This window comes from Anser brachyrhynchus (genome assembly GCF_964034855.1).
Source record: "Anser brachyrhynchus genome assembly, chromosome: 3".
NCBI lineage: Eukaryota > Metazoa > Chordata > Aves > Anseriformes > Anatidae > Anser > Anser brachyrhynchus.
The window spans coordinates 68,373,468-68,396,898 of NC_137696.1; the positions used below are offsets into that span (position 1 = coordinate 68,373,468).

Below are 23,431 nucleotides of genomic sequence, written 5' to 3' on the forward strand. Positions count from 1 at the left end.
AAGGTGTTTCCAGATGCCTCCTTAGCCCCCTAAGGGTTTCGGCCATGGAACTGCAATGGAAACTTTTGATCTCATTTTTGTTCTTAGCTGTCAAGTTTGATGCTTTGTGCTGTTGAACTGAACTTAGTGAGTCAGGCCTGCTTGCCCTGCAGAGGAGTTGAAGCCAGGGCATCCTGCAGAGGCTGCAGGAGGAGTGGTGGCCCTCTGAGGAGCTGCTGAGAGGCTGCCACGGCCTCTGGGCTGGCTTCGAATTATCAGTGTTGTCTGCCTAAAACACATGCTAGTTTGTGACAGTAAATATTACTGGTTATTGATACTGAATTTGTTTTTCTCAGTAAAATGCCACTCATGGCTTACCTGTATCTTGATTACTAACAGTGGACATATAGCATACAAGTTTCTTTTCTCTTGCACATCAGGCTTGCACAGAAACTTCACTTCCCTCATTTTTCGCATTGTTGTTGCCTTTACTTATAGAAAGGTTATTTTGAAAGTAATCAGTGGAATAGCGAAACACAGAGGACAGGTCTCATCTTTTTAATGGGGCTTGTCTATTTTACCTGCAAGTTTGCCTCGGTGTATTTATGTTCTCTGATAGGCATTTGGGCTTTCCAAACATTTTTCAAAGAAGTATGAAAAGCTGCCTTGGAGTGATAAATCAAGGTGCTTTTGAGTGGCTTGACTGATAGCTTGCTCTGGATTGCAGTTGCTGACTCTGACATGGTTATAAACAGTATTCACAAATGAAAAATACAGTATTCATAACTTCATATTTGATATTTTCCTCCTAACTTGTTTGTTTCACAAAGGTATTCTTATCTGTCTCTTCACTCTGTATCCACCTTTGATGCTACCTGTATCAACCCTGGACAAACTGTTCTCCCGCTCTCCCCCCTCAATTTATTAGCCTCTTGAATAAATATGGCAGTTTTCCCTAGATCCCTGGTCATCTTAGCCTTCAACAACACCAAATCCTGTAATCCTCCTGGTTTTAATTTAATTCTGCCCCAGTTAACTAATTCCTCCAGCCTGCATAGCTACAAGTCACGTAGTTTACACTGCAGCCTTTGGGGCTGCCGTCCCTGTAGATCCTCCCTAGGGATGCCACAGCTCTCGTCAAGGCTGGAGCACTGGGCACTTGGGAGCTGTGCTGCTGCATCCTCCCATGGCCGGGCTGGAGGGCATTTCTTGGAGGGAATTTATTGACAGTAAATTCCTTTTGGGGCCTGTGAGCCTTGTCTTTTAATGCATGCATTCAGGTCGTCTCCTCAGAGGTGCAATGTGCGATAGGTAGCTTTACACCCCAAGCCATAGTTTGCTCAAATAGCAATGAGATTTAATGAATTACAGAAGGATAAAATCAGATGGTGTACTTAGGTTCATTTGGAAAAGGATAAAATCAACTACTGAGAATTGTTTGAGGAACTGTCTTGTGTTGGCTTTGGTAGTGTTTTTTTTTTTTCCCTGTTGCAAATTCATTCTTTCATCATCTTCTAACTAATCAGATTTTTTTTAGACCTGAAGCATGAATGCAGTAGGTCAGCATGCCCTGCTCAAGGTGATATAGGTCTTTAATCATTGTGTCTAGAATTTATGCTTTTGTGAACTATTTAATCAAGAATTTTAGTTTTCTGAAAACTTTTTTTAATCTAGATTTTTGTGACATGTTAGATTCAAAATAAGAGGCTTTAAAATGTCCAGGGAAAGCAAGTGTCTTTTTTATTTGTATTAGGATGGCCAGGGACACTGTATTATGGATTTTGCTATTCTGCCTCTGGTAGATTTTATTATAATAAAATAAGCTAGGATTGCCACCTCTGAAGGTACCAGATGGCTCTCAATTAGATTATTTCATGAGAACCATTGCTTTCTTCAATAGGAGGTTCAGTGCAGCCTGGGAAAAACTGAGCTTACCTCTAAGTGGACAAGTCTGAGTAACAGAAGTGCATGTTAACTGAAACATTTAAAATAATCTTGTACTCTTCTGTGCTGCAGTACAGTGTGCATGATAGAATTGGGCTCTGCACATTACTCAAAATTTTTAGTATATTTATGAGGAAAAAAACTTTTTTTTATATATCTTAGTCTGTTTTGCCATGTATTTGAGGAGAACAGCGAGTTAAAGCAGGTTATATTCATTCATTCATTCAACCATTTTCCCTCTTGCAAAAAGATGAATTTTCTGTCTTTACGCTATGAGTAAAAGCAAAAAAAACTTGGAGCATGTGATTTACAAATTCTCTTTTCCTCTAGACATGAGAGTGTAATTCCCCAGGTTCAGGGAGAATTCTTCTCTCTGGTGAAGATTTGATTTCACATTTGGGGACAGAGTTGGTTAAACTCTGATCTTGCCCCCTGCACAGATCCTGCCCACTCTCTGCAGCTATGCAGTGAATTAGATCATGGACCCGTCCACTTGATAATGATGATAGGGAGAAAGGAGTGTGTTTTTCAGGAAGGATTTTTTTTTCCCGGATCTTTCCAGATTTTCATTTTTCTGTATGAAGATAGAAGTGCAGACAGGGAGAGGGCAAGTGAGAGTGCTGCGGTGGGTGCTGCTGCCAGAGCGATGCGTGTCACTGCAGCTGAGGTGTTGACATCTTCTGATCTCTGGAGGCATACCAGAGTCCAGCTGAGAGCCTGAGAAGGCAAACAGGGCTGACTGTGATTGTTAACAGTGGAGCGGACTTATTTTAAGGTGTTTACACTAAGAAAGGGACAGAGATGTGTAAGGTTGAGCTGTCCTGCCTGATAAAAATCACTGTTAGGAGGAAAAAAAGAAAAACGTTCAGGAGAATTCAGAGGGAACATCAGCATGGAAACATATGGTATCTTACTAGTGCTTAAAAACAACAACAACAACAAAAACAATTCAACTTGAGAAACAGAGGCAAGTAAGTTTTAAATATTTATTGGAAAACTAGAAATGTATATTAATGCTACCAATTAAAAAAGATGTTAGAGTTGGGATGTTTCTGGTCCCATTCATGTTCTGGAAGACCCACTAAAATTTCGTGTCATATTAATTAAATACTTGTTTTCTTTCATGGAGTGAAAGGTGCTCTCATTTTGTTGCCAGAAAATAAAAAAAGGTAAATAATTTTAATAAAATCATGCTCCTATCACGTTAAAAATAACCTTGAAGTTATAGTCTTATTTAAAGTCATATATTTAAATAGTTGAAATTCCAGAATTAAGGAGGCTTTTTCACATGCTTATATTTCTTTTAATGGAGTGTTTATAGACTGTAGTTCTTGGTGAGGCCCACAGTTATTTTCAGCAAAGGAGAAGAGCTGCCTGGTGGTGACCTCTCCTAAATGAGCAATTCAGGGTTATCAAATCAGACAGCAAGGGGCTGGAGGAACCAAGAATCGCACAGGGTACAGCCATTACCTATTAGTATAACTCCACATTAATTTTAAATTGAATTTTTAAAACCTAATTGAGCAGCGTTTTCAAGCTCTGTGCAGTGTGAGCAGGACATAAATTGAAACAGTATGTACCAGGAGCCCTCTAATAAGCGGAGAATGCTGCTGCCTTTCTTTCCTCTCCTTTAAAATCAGTAGTACTGCACTGACATTAAAAAGAAGAATTTAATTAAGAGATCGTGGCAGTGCATCTGAACTCTGACTGGTTAATGGCTCACCAATGTAAGGGACATACAGAAATAAATGAAGGGTATTTATTTTCTTTAACATTTGTTTTTAAGTGAAAAGTCTCTACTGTTTGAACTTTTCATGATTTTAATGACTGAAAAATACTTTAATGGGTAAGCTGTACATGAAAACACACTTTGAAGATGTAATTGTGCAGCCAGATTCCCAAGAAACAAATCCTAATATGGAGAAATTTGAGTATATATTCTAAGTCTTGTAAGATAAAGTAGTTGGAAATCACTGATGCAAACAGAAGAGGAAATCCTAGGTTTTGTTGTTGGAGCGGAACTGTAAAGCTTGTTAAATTTAATTTTGATTAATTGCTCTAAAAGTGCATAATTATTTAATTTTAAATAGGAGCCCAGCTCACTTGTTTCTTTAGCACGAAGTGTGCAGGCCAGCTTAAGTAAGCAAGTTTGGAGCTTTGGAGGGTGAATAATTGTGCACAGTGAGGTTTGTGACGGGCTGCTCTGCTGCAGGCTGAGAGCTTGGCATTGAAATTTAAAGCACTGGACTTCTTGCAGGGAGTCCTTAATTTTAGAAAACTGTCCCTGATGTTTATTTTTTTCCGTTACAAGCGAACAAGAATTATTACGTTACATGGGCTACTGTCGGGTCTACTATCATATCATGTTTAACAATATGCCTTCTGTTCATTACGTTCTGCTTGGTCATTTTAATAATGGCGTGGCAAAGCTGTGCTCACCGGGGCAGCCTGGCTTCCCCTTGCTGGCTGCCTCTGTGCTGCGGGGAGGGGAGCATGTGCTTGGGGGGGCACAGCCAAGCAGGGGAGGAAAAAAATGCCATCGGGTTTGTGTATTTTAGTTACCTCAAGGCACCCGATCCAAGTTTCGTATTAAGTTATCATTCCAGAGAGTTCGAGTCATAGTTTGTTTAAGCCTCTGATCGAAACTGAGGGAGAAAAGGCAGCTAGAAAACCTCGCTTTCCGATGTAGCTTTCACTGTTGGGAGAAGCCAGCTCGGTGGAGGGGGAGGCGCGTCTCCCGCGAAATGAATTTGCTGTAGTTTAAGCAGCACTGAAGTAAAAGCCTTTAATATCACCCCTCATTTGCCTGATACTGAGATTTAACAATTTCATTGATCCTGTAAGTTCAGTAAGGCCTTGCATTCACAGGAGTCCTTTGCGAGCATCGGCAAACTTCCTTAATTCCTCTCAGTAGGAGGCAGGTGCTCGCAGAGCCGGTGCTGCCGCAGGGTGGGTCCTTCACCGCTTGTGCCTTGTGAGCACCCCTCGTGTAGCATCCACGTAATAAGAGGGTGTGGAAGGTTGCAGGACGGGGACTTTGCTTAAGGCAGGAGCTTTGTAAGCACCTTTTTGAAGCGTCTCGTTCTCCGTGTCCTTGTGAAGATCAGTGTGTATGTTTTGCTGGACGTGGTGCTGCCCTGCTGGCTCAGCACGGCCTGGGCCCAGCCTCCTCTCTGGCCTAACAGTGTTGGAGGGTGGTGGGGAAGCTGGGGGGGCTTTCCCAATCCCATGCGCTGAGGAAGAGTCACAGCAGTAAACCTGCTGCTAACAAAGGTAGACAGCACGGTCTTCCCAGCGAAAAGTCTGTGACCAGAAGGTTCACGTAAATGAACATTTTCACACAAGGCCTGCAGTGAAGCGAGGGAAGCGTCCTTTATGACTGCTGCAAGAAGGGTTGCAGAGCTGAACATTCATCTTTTTAAAACATATTACTAGTTGAATCTAATACTTGTTAGCCAGTTTTAAGCAGAGCTCAACCCCTGGCTAATCTGCAGCGAAACCGTAGAGAGTGACTAACCCATGCTAGGATCACAAGTGGTAGATGTGAAATGAAGTGTTTTAATGTTATGAAGAACTCCTGACTGTGACAGAGGCCAGTTAATATACATGTGCAGCATTAACTCAATTCGTCTTTCTCCCCTTTGTATTTTGCCACGGGCTTTCAGGTTATTAAACTCTGTGGCTCAGAAGCCCTGCTTCTTGTGTTAGACAGAAAGCTCTGAGTTTAAGACCTCAATAAAGATTCTCATTCCAGGGGTTGATTAGAGCTTAAAAATGTCCACAGATGTCACGTTTTGCAACGTATCGGGCTGCATATGCAGCTACAAAGGAAAATGTAATGTCTTTCTGGTGACTGAGCAAAGCTGAGTGTTCAGAAACTGTGTCCTGGTATGGGAACACGTGCAGTTGATCCATGGAAGAGAGAAGGGACATTTATACACTTGGTACGCGTTACTGTTCCTTTTTTGTTGTTTTCTTTTTTTTTTCTGTTTTAAATGCTAACCTTTAGTGTAGAGTCTGTTTTTCAATTAAAATAAGAATTGAGTATTTCCTGTGAATGCAGGTGAGAACAAAGACCCCAAGAACAAAAACTGTTTCTACATTACTGACCTGTCCGCCTTCCCCACAGCTACAGGCAGATTAATTTTTGTGATTAATATATTTTTTCAGAGCTTCTTTTAATTTAGATATACATTTTTCCTTCCATAAGAGATTCCTTCCCTCCCCTTTTTATTTCAACTAGTTTCAGGTAAGTAGGTGGTGTGTAGTGTAATGAAGTTATAATTTTAGAATGTATTGAATTTGGACAAATAAAAGCATTAAAAAGGAAATGTTGCCGGTTGATTAAAAAGAGCTATTGAAAACCTGTGAAATCCCTCAATGCCAGGTTTGTTGAAATTATTATTATTACAATACATCCGGTGTATCTATTACAATTTTATTTGAGGTTGAATGAATTTTCTTGGGAATGCAGCTGCTGCTCCTGGGCTCTCCTATGGTAGTTCCATCTGTGAAGCAATGGCAGTTGAGTACGGCACAGTCAGTCTTTTGTGTCAGTACAAAAGCATGGCAGCACTTTTTATCCCCAAACTTGGTTCTGAAATACTTTTGAGTACTTTTTGTCTCTTGGTGGGACCTCAACACTGAGCTCTTCTACCATAGAAAATGCAGCATGGGGTGAATGAGTTTGTGTAGTGGTGTTTTTTTATGTACTATGTGTATGATGACCATGATAAATGTCTTTTGTATTCTTACAAGATATCTCTGCCTTGGTTTCTCTTTTTTTTCAGAGAAGAAATGGGGAAGATATTCCAGTTGCTCTGACTAAAAATATCAATCACAGAAGATTTGCTGCTACCTTTAAGTTGCAAGAGGTGACAAAAACCGACCAGGATTTATACCGCTGTGTAACTCAATCAGAGAGAGGTTCTGGAGTGTCAAATTTTGCTCAACTTATTGTTCGAGGTAAAGTTTTGATCATTTTATCCATTTAAATGCTCTTAATAGCAGTGCTTTCCATTTATACCTTTTATTTAGCCTACAGATACCTTGATCTGATTATGCAAATGTAGCCCTATGAGGCTTCCAAAATGGTCATAAAACAAATCTGGTTTGCAAAGCTTCTTACAAGTATTTTCCATAGAATGTGTCTGCGTAAAATACCTGAATTTGCAATGCGCGTAACGTGCTCTTTCTGTAGATGTACTTGTTGAACGTAAGGTGAAAACTGCCTAATGTTTCATAAATATTTTACAGAGATGGGAGAATCCACTGTAGGTAGTTAACATTTCCTTTTAAAATCTGTTGCAAAATCATACATTGTTCTGTTACCTGGGAGACAGGTATCTAAAAAGAGTTTTAAACTTTCACCTGCCCAAGGACTAAAAGCATTACAGAGATGTTCTAGGGATTTCCAACCTGTTAAGTAGGAGGAAGAAAAAGAAATGCTTGCTTTTTCCATTTGAAATACTTGCTTTCTTGTTTTGGTTCATTCAGAAGGCTGCTGGATTGCAACCACAATTAAGCGGGGCAATGTCAGGTTGATGTCGTATTTATTTATTCTGTTTGTGTTCTGGAAGTATGTCATCTGACCAGTGAAAGATATGGTCGAAAATAGGAATTCAGTTTTTGATTCTAAAATTTGCTTGCTATTTGGCCTGGGATAAGCCATTAAGCCTCTCCTTGACTAATTGTATCACCTGTAAAATTGTCCATTTCACTTAACTCTTATGTTTATGATGAAGCTTAATGTTTTAAAATGTGGAGAATGTTATATGGGTATACAAATTCTATTTGCAATGGTGCTGCCTAGTGTGGGGGCTGTTTTGGCTAGGGAGGTATGGGGCTGGGCCCATGAAGGGCTCTCGCTTGACTCCTTGGTTCAGCCACGGGTGGTTTGGGCAGTAGTCATCTGGGATCAGCTATGGGTCTGGAACCAGGTCAGGGAAAGCCAGTTCATCTTCAGCTTGTAGAAATAAAGGTAGCCTAGTAAATGCACTAAGATATTTGATATCTGGCATTTGCTGGCAGAGGTCGTTTTCCTGGGAGACCAGTTGATTGAGGTCAACTAGATTTTTTGCCTTCTTTATAACATCAATAAAAATGGGCTTTGCTGAACACACATGGATTTAGACAATATGTTAACAGCTTTTTTGTTGTTCTGTAGATGTACCCTTTTTTCTAGCACAAGTACAAGACAATCTTCATCCTAATGCAATGAAATTAGTCCTGTTACAGCATGAAAGGAGACTTTCTATTTTGTTGTTAGGAAAGCAGGACAAATGGATCTGTTTACACAATAAATGAAGTTTTCTTTTTCTTTTTTTCCATGTTGTAATAGAGCAATAAAATAGTGTTTAAATCACTATTTATGTCTCAAAAAAAAATGAGATACCAACATCAAGTTTCACAGTACTCTCATTTTAAATGCAGCATATCGTCCTGCTTGAAAGGCTTGGGTCATTTGGTGGAGAATACTGTCTTTATGGTTTAAAACATAAGTTCATAGCTTTATACGCAACAGCTATATAGGTCTGATATTTTAAGTTTACTTTTACTTTTTGTGTGTTTTCTGGATTGGAGGCCCAAAAATGTTAACTCTTTATATATATGTGTGTGTGTATACACACACACACATATATATATATCTCATTAAAAATAAATAAAAAGGAAACAAAAAATATTAATCTTCTAAAACCAGTTTCATTTATTTGACATCATGGTAAAGAACAAGGATTTTTATTTTATAGTAGGATTTATTGCTTGTTGTTGTATTTGAAAAGCAATATACAGTAATATATTTTCTTGTTTGTCTAGATAACCACCAAATAAATCTTGTTAGCCAAAAAAGCATAGCCTTAGGGATCAGCTACCCTGGTGTTAAAACTGTACTGAAAATTAACCATAATGACAGGTCCTATATCTCAGTGGCACTTTAAAGCTGACATCCTGCTACATGGATACAAAAGATGATAATTTTAAAGGAAATTTTTGGGCCACTGATACGAATTGCCTTTAATAAGAGCTGGCATAGTATTGCCCATTGTCAAAGATGACCCAGGGGTAAGAGTTTATTAGTGCATTTCCTTCTAAACTGGAAGTGACAGGGCATGCTTGGGGCCTTTTTGTTGCTGTTTGTAACAAATGAAAATTTCACTGTAGAATTCTCATGCTGAAGAGTATTGATCTGTGTGTTCTCACAGCCAGAGGAGGAAAAAAATATACTATGAAACACAATTTACTTTGTCATGGCTTTAGTATTGCTTCCAGATCATTTTACGTAACGATAAGGTCTTTGGTCTGCAGAAGCCAAACTTCATTGATGACACTGGTTACTAGAAAGCGAGAGGTGAGAAACAGCAGCTGCTGCTCGGGAACTCTCTGGGTGGTTAGGTACATGGCTGAAATCTTTACGTGTTCCGTGTCTGTACAGACATGTGGTGCAGTAGTATAGATGTAGAGGCATCTGATACTTTCCTGATGAGCCATGTACAAGCCAGTCTTGGTAATGAAAATTTCCAGTTATATAACATACATCATATTGAAACATCATTATTTAATTTTGAGCGTTAACAGAAGAATTACTTTCAACTGAGTTCTAAAACTTCCTTACAAATGGAGTTACCTGGGAGGGATGACATACATTTAAAGACCCTGAAAAAGATAACTCGATTACTCTGATTAATTTTTTGAAGAAAAATCAGACTAGCATAGGATTTGTAATTCAATTACATCATTTTACCAAGAGTAGTTCCAGTCAATAATTTAATGTCTCACCTTTGCTTAGAGCTGATCTCCAGCTTCCAGCTCAGTGACTGCCTTGTATTGATTTTTTAGGTAGTTTCTATGGCATTGCTGTCATTCCTGGATGTGTGGAAGGAGCTTTCCCCTTCATTTTAGAGAAAGCTTGGCACTGTCAGTACAGTTAGTTGGCTTGTCTTCTTGAATAGGTCCATCAGATTAATCATCTACTTATATTTTCCTTGGATGACCAGTAAATCGGCAATTTCTGGGCAGGTAATTGCTTAAAGTCTTCACAATTGGGAGTAGCGACAGGCGTGATGTGTAAGAAAGAGTGAACAAGAAGCCACTGACATTTTTTCTTTTTATTTGCTTTTGAGAGCAAATATATTGTGCTTCTCAAGTCTTCGTACTCTTTTTACTGCTTACTGTAGAACTGTGGAAATCAACGGCTCAAGGACATCGCCTGTGCCCTGGCTAATGTATATACTTGGTATATACAAGTGTGGAGACTTTCCGAGTCGGAGTATCAAGTAGTTTGATCTCTTTAATGAGTAAAAACCTTAGCCCTGTTACCAGTTATTGCATTATATCTTTGTTCAGAGCTACAAACTACTGGCACGCTGGTCTGAAGTTGGCAATATTCTTCAGGAAAGTGGTCTTCTGCATCAAGAAACAAGCTAGTTTTTGTCAGGAATTGTAATGCAGTTCTTGGTTGACCTTGTGTGTTAAAAGTGACTGTCAGGATGAGGTGAGCTGTGTTCTTATGCGGTTTGCTAGCAAACTTCCTAGAATAATCCCAATTTAGTTTGTCAGGTAATCCTGGAAGACCATGTGAATGAAACCATCCATTTCTTTGGCTGCAGTGTACCTGAAAGATCCAAATGAGTACTGTCTTCTCTCCTAACCTCCCCCCATAAAACAGCAGTTTTTTGCTCAGATTGCCAAAAAGAATAATCCAAAAAACAGCCAACAGCCTGCCTCACACACCATCTCAAATCATATGGTAATGAATTACACTTTCTGTAAAGTGTTTGTGTGTTTTCCCTGGTTTGTTTTCTTTTGAAGTAGCTACATGTTGTTAGCAGTCTTATTATGCAAAACGTTTTATATTCTATTAAATACTGCAAAATCAGCAGTAAATGCAATGCATTTCATTTGGTGTAGTGGATCTTACGCAGATTAGTTTGAAGAACACACAGACTAGTATTAAAGACAGAGAAAAAACAAAGGAAAAAAACCTCAGAATATACGTATTAACTGTAATGTTTGTTAGTAATCCTTGAATAGCTTCACCGTATGTTTGGTTCTACTGATATATTTCAAAGTTTTATTAGAATAGTAAATTTAAAAAAAAAGAAAAAAAAGTTTTTCACTAGATGAATGTAATCCCCCCCCCCCCCCCCCCCCCTTCATTTCTTCGTCCAATCCAAACAGCAGTTCCGTGGTGGGGTCAAAGCAGGGGAGGCCTATATATTGGTTTATAGTTCCAATATGGAATTGTCTTCATGTCCCTAGTAAATCCAAATTAGCTACAGAAAACAAAAGAAAGGCATTTTTCCTCCACATGGTTTCCTCTACTATCTCCTGACTGTTCTTCAAGAAGTCACAAGCTATGGTAAAGTGATCTGTGTAAATGAGTTTGTTAATATGAAAGAGGTTGTTTTGTTTCTTTTATTTGCTTTGACTTGGCAAGTGCTCTGTCCTCTAAGTCGTTTGGTTCAAGTTTTGGTGGGGATTTGTGGTCATGATCTTCATTTCCCTTACTGGGATTAGTTTGCCATCAGGAGCAGTTCTTGTGGAAATAATTCTGGCACTGATACTTCTGCCTTTCTTGTCTGAAGTCCCTTTAGGGATTTTATATAGGAAAACCAGCAATTTGACTGATCCGCTGATGATGCCAGAACACTTTGAAGATGGAGTTTGCCCCTGGCAAATATGTCTCTTGAAAGTATTGGTTTTTATCCTAACAAGAAAACTGATGTCTTTCCATTTGAGAAAATTGTTGTGAATTTCAATTCACTTTCCAAATTTCAGTTTTGCTTATGTTTTGTTGTTGTTGCTGCTGTGTTGTGGTTTTTTTTTCTGAAAAAAAAAAAAAAGGCAATTTCTGGTCATTTTGTGTGTTTGTGTTCTCAATTTTGCTACCTGGTTTATTTGTGCAGTATGTTAGTGAACTTAAATTTCCTGTCTAATGATATGGAGAGCACTAGGTGGCAGATTGAGGAAAATGCATCATGTAGTCTGAATGTTTGTATACTGCCTGCCTGCAAACAGCTTAACTCTTTTTGGACCAGTTTTGGAAAATGACACATATCTCTGTCTTCCAGTATTAAGTTCTCTTTCTGAATAGTAGATTTTTTTTTCCCCCTCTGGTTCTGTCACCCGCCATTAGTTCTGTAAATGCTAGACAAATCAGGTTATTAGCAATGTGTTCAGAAACACAATGTCAACGAGACCATGGTGATATGTAGCAGGGCTCCGGACTGAACCTTTGAAGTGCCTTGAGCGGGGTCTTTGGGTGTATGTTTCTCTGAATTCGCTGAATTTCAGAGCAGAGGGGAAAAGAGGGAGGGAGATTCCACAGTCCAAGTTGTTGGAATGTGTGGGCTTCGCGTCGTTATCTTGGCTTAGTGCCCCTTTGGACTGCTGCCAGGCTTCGGTAGGAGTATGCAAACTTTTAAGCTGTGATCTGGAAGAGCCATGTGGCTGCTCTGCCTGGTTCATAAGGTGCGTTTCTGAAGTACAAATATTAATCTTGTTACTTATCGGACGCTCAGCACTTTCAAAGCTGCTTTATATCCCAAGTTTTCCTGTTAGATCAAGTGTAATTCTCTCATGGTTGTATGCTTGTAGGAAAAGCAGATGATAATGTCTAAATGACCTCACAAGCAGTAGGAGAACTAATGCAATGATTTTGTGAAGTTTTTCTAACCTCACTAATAAAATGCAAGGTATATTTTGGGTGTGTAGTTAGGCTGTAAGCATCCTTCAGAGTGCAAGATCTAATTAACAAGGTCTTTGTGACATCCTCTGGTTTTGATTTCTTTATCTTATTAAGATTTTACCCTCTTTAAGCAGGTTTAACTCTGGAAATTTCCTATTCTCAATCCTGTTTCTTACAGCAGGTGGACAGGGGTGTTCACCATGAAGTCAAATACTGCCTCCTTTACACAAGAAGAATGAAGCAAGTACATAGGAAAATACCTCAGTAAGTCTAGTTGTGCATAATTAATAGATTGAGCCAGAAAGGAGTTACAGGCTTTTCACACATCTACTGTATTGGAAAGAGTAACAGCCTCACTTTGTCATCAGACAAGTCTTCTGTGCATGAAACTTTGCTCATCTCCTTCCCTATGGCAACATTTGTCTCTGGTTTATGTAATTGATATGTGCATTGCCCGTTTTGTTTAGAATGTTGCAGGGCAGTTGCTTTTCTGTGAAGAAGCAAGAGAAATTAGTTTTTAACTGGATTTTAAAAACAAGCCTGTCCTGGTTTCAGTTAGGACAGAGTTAATTTTCCTCCTAGTAGCTGGTAGGGTGCTATGTTTTGGATTAGGATGAGAAGAGCGCTGATAACATGCTGATGTTTTAATTGTTGCAGAGCAGTGCTTACACCAGGCCAAGGACTTTTCGGCTTCTCGCTCTGTCCTGCCAGCGAGCAGGCTGGGGGTGCAGCAGGAGCTGGGAGGGGACAGACCCAGGACAGCTGACCCAAACTGGCCAAAGGGGTATTCCATACCATCTGACGTCATGCTAAACAATATATAGGGGTGGCTGGCCGGGGTGGGGGGCCGGCTGCTCGGGGATAGGCTGGGCATCGGTCAGCGGGTGGTGAGCAATTGCACTGTGCATCACTTGTTTCGTACACATTATTAGTCATACTATTATTATTATTATTACTATTATTATTGTTATTATTATTTTCCTGTCTTAATAAACTGTCTTTATCTCAACTCACCGGCTTCACTTTCCCGTTTCTCTCCCCCATCCCAGAGAGGGAGGGGGGAGGGTGAGCGAACGGCTGTGTGGTGTTTAGCTGCCGGCCGGGTTAAACCACAACAAAGCCGTAGAGATGTAGATTCCCAGGAACTAGCAGACATGCACTGTATTTGGAACAGGCTCAAGTTCACTGTCTGGTGTTGAGCAATCCTGGCTGCACAGGGCTTTATTTGAAATGCTAAAATACGTTGCAGCAGTCAATTTCATTGCATCAGGGCTTACATTTTTTTCAAGAGAGGAATGAGGTGCTTCTTTTTTGAAGTCTTTTCACGTGTATGGGATTTTCTAAGGTTGTGTGGTACTATCAGAAAAAATAAAACCTTGCATTCTCGACAAAGATTAGTTTGTGCAGTTTGCTGTGCTGGACACTGCCGGTCCGATTGCTTCATTGCAGTGTTGGCTTAGTTTGGGTGGAGGGTGCCTCTATCTCTTTATAATCCTCTTGAAATCCTTTTAATGTGAACTGTTGCCATGTTGTAGTTCTGTGATTTGTTCTCCAGGAAGATCTGAAACATGTAAGGTAAAGCACATTTTTTGCTTTTATCTTGCGAGAAGAGTTTTATACTACTTGACATAGTCTAGGTTAATAGTCTCATTAGGCAAAAGATAGCCTCTTTGGAGCTGATACGGGTCTTTTTGCTCTATTTTCTGAACTTTAAGGTGAATGATCCAGATCAGAGCCAAAGCCCTGTAGCCCACGGTTGGACGCAGTAGCTGCTGCTTGGTGCAGAATGTCAGAGGAGCAGATGTAGAGGCATGCCTCCCTGGTGTAGGATTTTACCTTACAAGGGTCTGTGGTTCAGGCATCTTTCACTTCACTAAGGGGTGGTACACTCTCAGCTTGGACATTAGTTTCTCATTTATGGAGAAAACGCACAAGTAGAGCAGAGGGGCAGGAAGAGAAGACTGCTACTCTTAACCTGTTTTTTTTTTTTTTCTTGAAAGCAGGCTGCTTGCTATGCATGTGAGACTACAGAGCTTGTTGAAAGAGCTTACCAGATACTAATAAAATACAAACTGAACAGCGGAATCAAATAACAGTGACCATGCAAAGTGATTAAGATGATACTAGCTGTATTTTTTTGTCATTATTTTTATTGTATCATCTTCTAAGCAAACTCAATCCTGTTATCGCTCACAGATAGGAGTGGATAGTGTATAACCTCTTGTGCCAAGGCATAGATTTATAACCTCTGTAGGGTCTAGCGTAACTAATAAATACTTTCATATAAGAATCATGGTTAACTTGAAAATCACCTATTAAAAATAACCATGCAGGAGCTAACAGATTAATTAAATGATTTTTTTTTTAAAAAATTCCTTTGTTCACCATGTACGTTCTGTAAACCATTTGATTTATTGTTTCCATGTGCTTTCAGTTAGTTTCTCCTGTTTGACTACTCTTTCTAGCAGGAATGGAAGATCCAGAAACACAAAAGTGTAACAAAAAATACCCCAAGCTCCTACATATCCCCCTTTTCTCATAAACAAGTTCTTAAATCACAAAAAAAAAAAAGAAGAAAAGGTACCTAGGAAACTTGAGATCAGGAAATGAAATTTGCATAACTTTTTTTTTCTTTTTTCTTCTTTTTTCTCCCAAGTGACGGTGTCTATTTATGGTTTTCATTGCCTGGTGTATACTTTTCCCCAGCCTCTGTGGTGGATGCCAGTGCTGTGTGGCACTTTACTTTGTGAGCCCAAGCAGCCAGCAGTTCTTTTTCTGTTTCATGCAAGCCTTCATCAAACCGATATGGAGAGCACATGGGTAGCAAACTGTGTGCAAGAAGTCCTTTTATCTTCTCTCTCCTTGACTCACTTCGCAGTGGAAACTGTGGTGAGAACTCTCCTCCCACAGATCTCTGAACAGAAACCAGCAGGACAAAGGAAAAAAGAGGATAAGGAGGGCCATGGATACTGGTGATAAGCTGGACTGATGTTTACCAGCCATGGTTATTGTTATTTATTTTTTGAACATTGCTTGTGTAAATTTGAAGCTGATCTCTTTTGGAACTACAAATAGTTTTTTCCCACACCTTTTATAATTATTAGGTGTGAAATTTATGTGTGCAATTAAGTCACATCCTTCTTCCGTAAAGGAGACTTGACTTAGCTGTCCCCGGGAATGAACATGGAGTGTGCTTAATTGGTTTCCAAAGGTTGTCTTTGACCATGTACATAAATGCTCAGACAGGAATGTGCTTTCAAAGAGAGTCCCCGGATTATCCCCACTTCCTGGCCTTTGGTTCCCATCCACTTCATTCTGCAGCTCACAAAATCAGGCAGCAGGTACTTTCAGCACTGTTGATGGCTTTGTTATATATCAGAGAATAACTGAGGTGGGAAGGCATCTCTGGAGGTCACGTAGTCCAGCACCCCCTTCCAGAGCAGGCTGCCCAGGGCTATGTCCAGACGATTTTTGAATGTCTTGGAGGACAGAGACGCCACAGCCTCTCTGGACAACCTGTTCCTGCATGCAACCACCTTCACAGTGGGGGAAAAAAAATAATAATTGTAATTAAAAAAAATAATAATGTTTACACATAATTCTTTGTGTTTCAATTTGTGCCCATGAACTATGAATAACTTGTAAAAATAGGGGAATTTTAAAGGGAATCGCCAGTGTGGCATGGGGCAGCTGAATCTTGACTGTGGTATTTTTGATTCTGCTTTTACATAAGCTCTGAACAGAACTGAATTCCATGTCTGGTTTTTAAAAATATTTCATGCTGATTTCATAGAACTATGACGCAGTTGGTGAATTCTCGTCTGTTTAAGTTTAGATTCCAGTCTGTTAAGCAGGAGAACCAATGCAAGAATACATCTTACATATGTTTAAACAGCTCATCAGGCATTTCATGAAAAAAAAATTCTCAGATACCATAGATTTACATTAAAGAGTGCTGCCACTGCTCCAAGAAAACACTTCCATCTGTTCCTGTCTTCTGGCCCTTGTTTCTTCTGCCAGTGCAGGGAGGCATTCCTGCAGCAGTGCAGCGTGTCAGGCAACTGCGCTACGATCAACCCAGAAAACACACTTTGAAAGTTAGGTTTGTAGTCCTGCACAGGCTGTTTCAACATGCAAAATGGGTGTAAAGCTGCTCCCTCTCCGCCTGGCTGGGATACCGCTCTGCCCTGCGAGTCTTGGAGGTGCCTGAGCACTGGGGTCGGCATGAGAGGATGGAGCGTGGAAGGGGCAGGAAATGCTCCATCTCCTGCTCAGCAGGCACCGAGCTGTTACTTACTCTTGTTGGGTCTTGCAGAAACATCATCATCATTTGGCAGTCAAATAAATGCAGCTTTAGGGGCCCATAATACTTAGTCAAAAACGCTGAAGGCTTATAATGTGAAGTACTGAACTGGGGTGAGTTTGGCTGGGCGGTTCACAGAAGCAGAAAAGTGAGCTCTGTGCCAGCAGGCTTAGTGTCGGCTACAGGTAACGTTCACCTGGGATTTTCTGCCCATACAGCAGATCAGGTATTAACAGCCTTCTTATGGGCAGCATCAGCTGTGCACCACAATCTCTGCATAATCCAGCAAAAGCAGGATTTGATGAGGCCTTACTCAGAAGAAAATTGTGCTGCCAGTGAAACCAGAGAGGTGATGCTAATGATGCCTGAGTGTGGTCTCACTATGTACGTATCATCCTATACCTGTCATAATCTCATACCCCTCCTTATTGGGAAGGTACATAGGTGAATCCAATCAGGGAACAAAATATCTGAAAAATTAAAATGTAATCACTCTGCATAGTGGAAACCCTATTTATCTTTAGATTATGGGGAGCAGTGCAAAGGAAAGAAAGAGATGAGGAAACAGCTGTAGGTAGGTGTAACTTCAGGGAGGAAATAAAGGGGTTTCTTTGTTTCTTCACATCTGCACTTTATTCAAGCAGAAAAGATCATCTGCAGGTAATGTGATTTTTCTCATCTTAATTAGAGATATCTCCAGACTGCCCCACCACATCATTGCTGTATTTTACTTGGTTAATTCACCTTCCAGTAGCTGCTCTGTCTGCCCATTTATTTAAAACAACACTTCCATTTGATTGCTGCAGCTCAGGATGGTCTGTCTCAGTTTAAATGCCATTGATGTTAGTGGGGAGGTTAAGAAAATATTTACTTAAGGGTAGACAAAGTTCCCTTACCTGCCATCTTTTTCCAGTCTGGGGGAGGGAAAAACCCCTCTAGATTTGACATCTCTGTGTATAGTGCAGGGCTGTTAAAAAGTGTGCCGATGAGTAGATGCATGGTAATGATGAAAAGGAGTGCATTTGGAATTCAACGTAGATGGCAGAAAATGCAGGATGTCAGAGAAGCCATATATTAAAGGGAATTTGAATTGGAAACTGAATCCCAACCTGCCACTGGGGGCATTTTGATCATCTTGATTTATTAAACTTTTATAACAGCATTCAGATGAAGCTGAATTAAAACGCTTAGTCTTGGGTGGTTTATAGTACACAAGTCATCATGCTAGTGAAGTCTTGCCATGATCAATGTAGAGTTAATCTGAGTTCCTTTTTGAATGCAGGTGCACCTGCGTGCTTTGGTTTGTATTTAAAAATCTGATAGTGTTCTAATACTGAATCACTTAACAAAAATACGAAGTGAAGCCACCCCTGACATTAATTTTCAGTTGCATTGAGTGAATCTTGCTATTAAATTGTAGCTGAACTGCAGGAACACAAACTGCATATATATTCATATACCATTTTTATATATTGATAAATTTATATGCAGTATAAAATAGCTTTCTATGGAAGTATAGCAATATTTCCTTGGAAATGGGTCATATTCCTGAAAGACAAAAGAGGCCTGCAGCATGGTACTGGTCTGACCATCTCCCAGCTTCAGCAGCCATACGTGGTCTTACTGAACACCGTCTCTGCAATAAAAAGAAATCAATTACTATTAGAGTGGCACTGCAGGTTAAAGGCATTACAGGTTCACACTCGGTTTTGCAGCAGGGAGATGATACTTAGCTGCAAATGGGGAATGATGCAAAAGATGGATGAGACAGAGTTCAAGGAGCAGTAATGTGAGGGTCCGGCGCTATCATTCCAAGCTGTCTCGGAAACATGATGGATGGTTCGGTGGCAAGAAGCAATAATACCAGATGATGAGAGATTCATCTCCAGATCTTGAGCCCACTGCATGCTGTCTACCTGTTGGTGTTCTAGTGGCGTAATGATTTCTGATGTGTTATGAAGAGCTAAATTACTGTACTTAAGCAACTAAACTGGTATGTTGAGTTTAGTAACCCGGACTTTTTGGCAGCTGCTAGAAAAGCAAGCAACGTATCACACACTCTTGCACATTGTAAATTTAATTACCTCATATTTATGCATAGCACTTGTTGACAGGATCTTGTAAGGTATGCTAATATGGTAGGTAATTTGTTACCTCCAGAAATCACTTTCCATGTGCCTTCTGATCATTATCATGAAACATGATAAATGATCTAGCCCATGAGGTGTAAATGAAAATGAAATGGATAATTGGATCCTATGTCTAAATTGTGGCTGGAATAGTTGTTGCAATTATAATGGAATTTATCTCATAAAAATATGCTTTGCAATGTACTAGTGACCTTTAATCATCTTGGTGGGGGAGTTATTTGAGGATAATTTTGAAGAGATTACAAAAAGTTTACTCAGAATAGTTTGGATAGAAGTTTTTTTTTTTTTTTCTTTCCTAAAGAGTTTTAAATATTTGTCTATTTAATAATTTATAACTGAAATTGGAACATGATAATCCTACAGCGTTAAGTGCTGGAAGATAGTATGTTTGCAGAATTATATATAGAAAATAGTGAGAAACGTATCCATCTTTCCTGAAGAAGAGGGAGGCTTAGCTACGTGCAGAAAGAAACATTTCTTCCTGCTGAGATGCTGAGTTGAATTTGGATGTGCTGGTTTGCTCGAGAAGTTGACATTGAGACTGATAGGGGACTGCAAGCAGGCAGGTCTTAGAGAAGATTTAAGGAGTGGTATGAGGAAAATAAATGTGTTTCTGTCTGCTGCTCCCCAGGTCCATGCATGGTGCTCATGGCAGAGTGTGTGTCCTTCCCATCTCCCTCCAAGAGGAGGGAGAACACTCTTGTGTTCATAATGAAGTTTGAATCTTCAGCTCGTGCCTTATCTTTGTGTGATCCTTTTAGGAAAACTATTTTGTGTCCAGGACCTCACTGGTAACATTTCATATTAGTTGTTCAGGTCCTTTTTCTTGCCCATTTAACTTCTAGAAATGGTGGCATATCTTGTACTGTCAAACATTTTGAGTTTGCCGTCCCAGTTGATATCTGAATTGATCATAGTAAGAACTGACTTTTTTTTTTCTTCTGGATTCTTTACTAATAAATGAAAGGGGAAATTTCCTCTAGTAGGCTTGCGAACTAAACAGACAAACTTAATTGAACGGTGTTAGTGTTCAAGTGAAAGTACATTTTTTGAATTCAAAATTGCCTAGAAGTGACTTATATTGGAAATCTAAGAGCCTAATAAAAATGATTAGGAGAGATGGTGGGGTAAATCTCTCAACAATCAACCTTATACATTCCTGTTATCATCCAAGAAAGCAGGACTTAAGTACACAATATGTTCCTAACCAATATGATCTGAAAGGCTTAGACTTTGCGATGGTGGTTCAAGGCTCATAAAGAAGGAACCGTGCCTAATGAGGGTTTGTAGTGTTGAGAGTGATCATCCCAACTTAAATTACTTAATTTGAATGAATAAATAACAGTAAAATATTTTTAATTCTTTTAGAAATATTTTCATTTTTTCTCCAAATAAATGGTTTACAACATAACTGAATATAAGCTTTATTTGAAATTGCCAAGCATCTTAGAACTTCTGTAACACAGCAGGGTGTTTCATTTAAATGTTCGAGTATTTTGTTTGATTTTTGCTCCATGTTTTGTGGTAGCTCCCAAATGCTATATGGAATTGTACTTGTTTGTGGACACAAGGAAGGCTACTACAAAGTGTCAATGCCACATGTGTTTTTTGTAAAGCTGTCTATAGACTAGCTTACTCATTTCCTGAGGAAATCGAGATTCGTTTATTATATTGATTATCTGCTCTATTTTGTTAACTAATATGCATTAACTGTTAAGTCTTTTTTTCTCTGATTTCTTTTTTTCAACTTGAGGTTGCAGTTCACAATGTATGTGAAAATCTCAGTTTTATTCTTATGTTGTTATCCTCATGATAATATGTTTTTGTCTGTGCTGTTATTTTTTAAAATGGAGTTGAAAAGGCTACTGCTTCTGAACGGAGATGTGAGCAAACCGAGTGCTTTTCTTACGCTTAAAAATTGAGGTTGCAGTCTCATGACTTTCAATGCTTTCTTTGAACTTCACTCTGACTTGGAAGTGTGTTGACAGCAGGTAGAAATGTCTTGACTAACGATTTATTCTTCAGCTTTCCGCTTCCCTTGGACTAGATGACTTGCGTGTCCTAGAGAAAACAAGATACGCTCATGGTGATCAAGCTGACAATATATGGGTTACACCTACAGGCCGTGGCAGTGTTCTCCACTTGCCTTTGTTGTGTATAGAAAGGAGCTGCTGTTCGGCAGTGTGTGAAGCAGTGCTTCATGCTGGCCACCATGCACGTCCAGACAAGTTGGTACAGTCGTAGTGGGTTTTGTTTTTGTGTTTTTTCATATGCGGGGTAGTGGCACAGTCCTTCCTTTGGACATACACAGCACAGCTCTTGGTCACCTGAATGAACTGAGGAGGAGGAGCGATCTCAGGTGTTACCGCAGTTGAAGACAAGCATCAACCTACAATATAGTGTTCACCTTGAAAACCAGCCAGAAACATAGCACTTCTATGTCTTTTTAACCCTTTTCTAGACCAGTCCCCCTACCTCACATCAGTGCAGGGCAATGGGAAAGGCAAGAGATCAGAATATGGGCAGAAGAAAAGCAGCATCTCTACAGATCACCTTTCAGTGTCCTCAAACCAACCCCTACAGACTTCTGTGGAGTGTGAAAACAGAAGAGAGAGGAAAGCCAGCACAGTCTTCCCAAGCGTAATAATGACTGAAGTAACAGTTTCTGCTCAGCTCTTGAACATTAGTGGTACTCAGCATTTTGACAGTACATAAGCCAGAGCTCTTGTCTCTGATGTTTTTCTCCATTTTGCTTTTACTTAGGAAACTTGGCATATGTTCCAAGAAGTTGGTAGACAATTCTGAAAAAAAAAAAAAGCCAAAAACCAAGCAAACAAAAAACATGCTGCAAACGTGCTATCAGTATTTCTGCAAAGAATTTTTTTTCTAGTTGTTCCAAGAGTAGCGTTTAACCTATTAGCAGAAGTATAGGTGGTCAAACTTCACTCCCATGATGATTCTCTGAGCTCATTGACCTCAGCCTGTGAAGTCTCATTTTTCATCTCTGAAAACAAGCCATTTGGCCTGTGCTCCCACCCAAGAAAGTATGACTGAAACAGCTTCGCTACTAATTTTCGGTTAGCATTGCATTAAGGCAGCATTGTGAATATCCGTCTCTCAGGTGGTGCAAGGGAGGGACTTGTCTCACCAGTTTTCCCAAGCTTCTTGACTCCTGGCATTGGCTGTCCATCAGCAAGTTAACAAAGTGATGTGGCGCACACTCTCAGTTTGCAGTTGATTCCTTTCATTGATAGTTCTTACAAGTATGGCCTGCTGCAATCCTCAGCCTTACCTCTGTGCTGTCTCCCCTCTTCCTCCTCTCCTCTCTCCCTCTTCCTTCCCCCCTTTTCACTTTTGCACCAATAGCACCTCTTTGACTTTCTGCAGTGTGATTTAACATACCCATCTTTTGTGTCCTACCTGCTGGTTGCTGCTATTATCAATGGAGCAGAGAAAATGCTGTTGGGTTGCATGTGCCAGTAAATGGCATCAAACTCATTGAAAAGTGGTTAAAAAGTCTGTCTTTGTAGGAACTGACTCTTTTTCCAAAGGGAAACCTAAAAGGGAACGTAATTGGACTCTTCAAGTACAAGATTAGGCTGTGCCAACTTTCTGGCTAGCTGCTGACATGTTTAAGATATATTTTGAATTTAGGCTTTGGACTTTGTCTTTCCTGAAATTTGTCATTCTCCCATGTGAAAACCTGCCCCCACCTTTTTATTTATTTATTTTTTTCTTTTTACTGCTTAAATTCTTTAACTTCAACTATTTCTTAATGCCATTTCAGGAATGTCTTTGACCTTTCTCTTCTATTTTTCATCCAGCGTGGTTGCCTAAAGGAATATTTCACGAGTTTTATTTTTCCTGAGAACTTCTCAAATACTTGACCTCTAAGTATGTGGACTTTGCAACAGAAAAAATTATGCTCTAGTGACACTTCTTTTCCCTGCAAATTACCCTTGTTATCAGTGACATTTTTACAATTAGAAACAAAGTGCTTTACTTAGGTTAAAAAGTCGATTGAGGAAGTACAGGTTGGCTTTATTCAGGCCAAGCCAAGTGGCTGTTTCAAGAAGTTCACCAAACAACGTGCTGGAGTAGCAGACAGAGAAGACTGGCTTGCTCGATGTTTCATTTTGACCAAATTCTGTTACTACTTATTTTAAAAATAAATGAATAAAAAGGAATTTAATGGTATGTTGATGCTTCCAGGCTAGAAAAAGAATGTGTTAAAACATGCCTCATGAAAGGAGGCGAGTGTTCTTGCTTTGAAGGTGAACATCTTGTACAGCTGCTACTGCTTACATGAAAAAAAAGAAGAAAAAGCGTGTGCCAAACAGTATGTGGTAGGTGCAAACTATCACTTTA

At 39.7% G+C, this 23,431-nt stretch overlaps 1 protein-coding gene across 7 annotated transcripts in view; it reads left to right on the forward strand.

Annotated features, from left to right (window-relative positions):
* The window catches only part of PTPRK (protein tyrosine phosphatase receptor type K), a 421,389-nt gene that overhangs the window by 198,513 nt on the left and 199,445 nt on the right, over positions 1-23,431 (forward strand). For all 7 annotated transcript variants that reach the window (XM_080586782.1, XM_080586784.1, XM_080586779.1 and 4 more), the window contains exon 6: positions 6,714-6,888. In XM_080586782.1, coding sequence (XP_080442908.1) covers positions 6,714-6,888 — 175 coding nt within the window. The remainder of the gene's footprint in view (positions 1-6,713; positions 6,889-23,431) is intronic.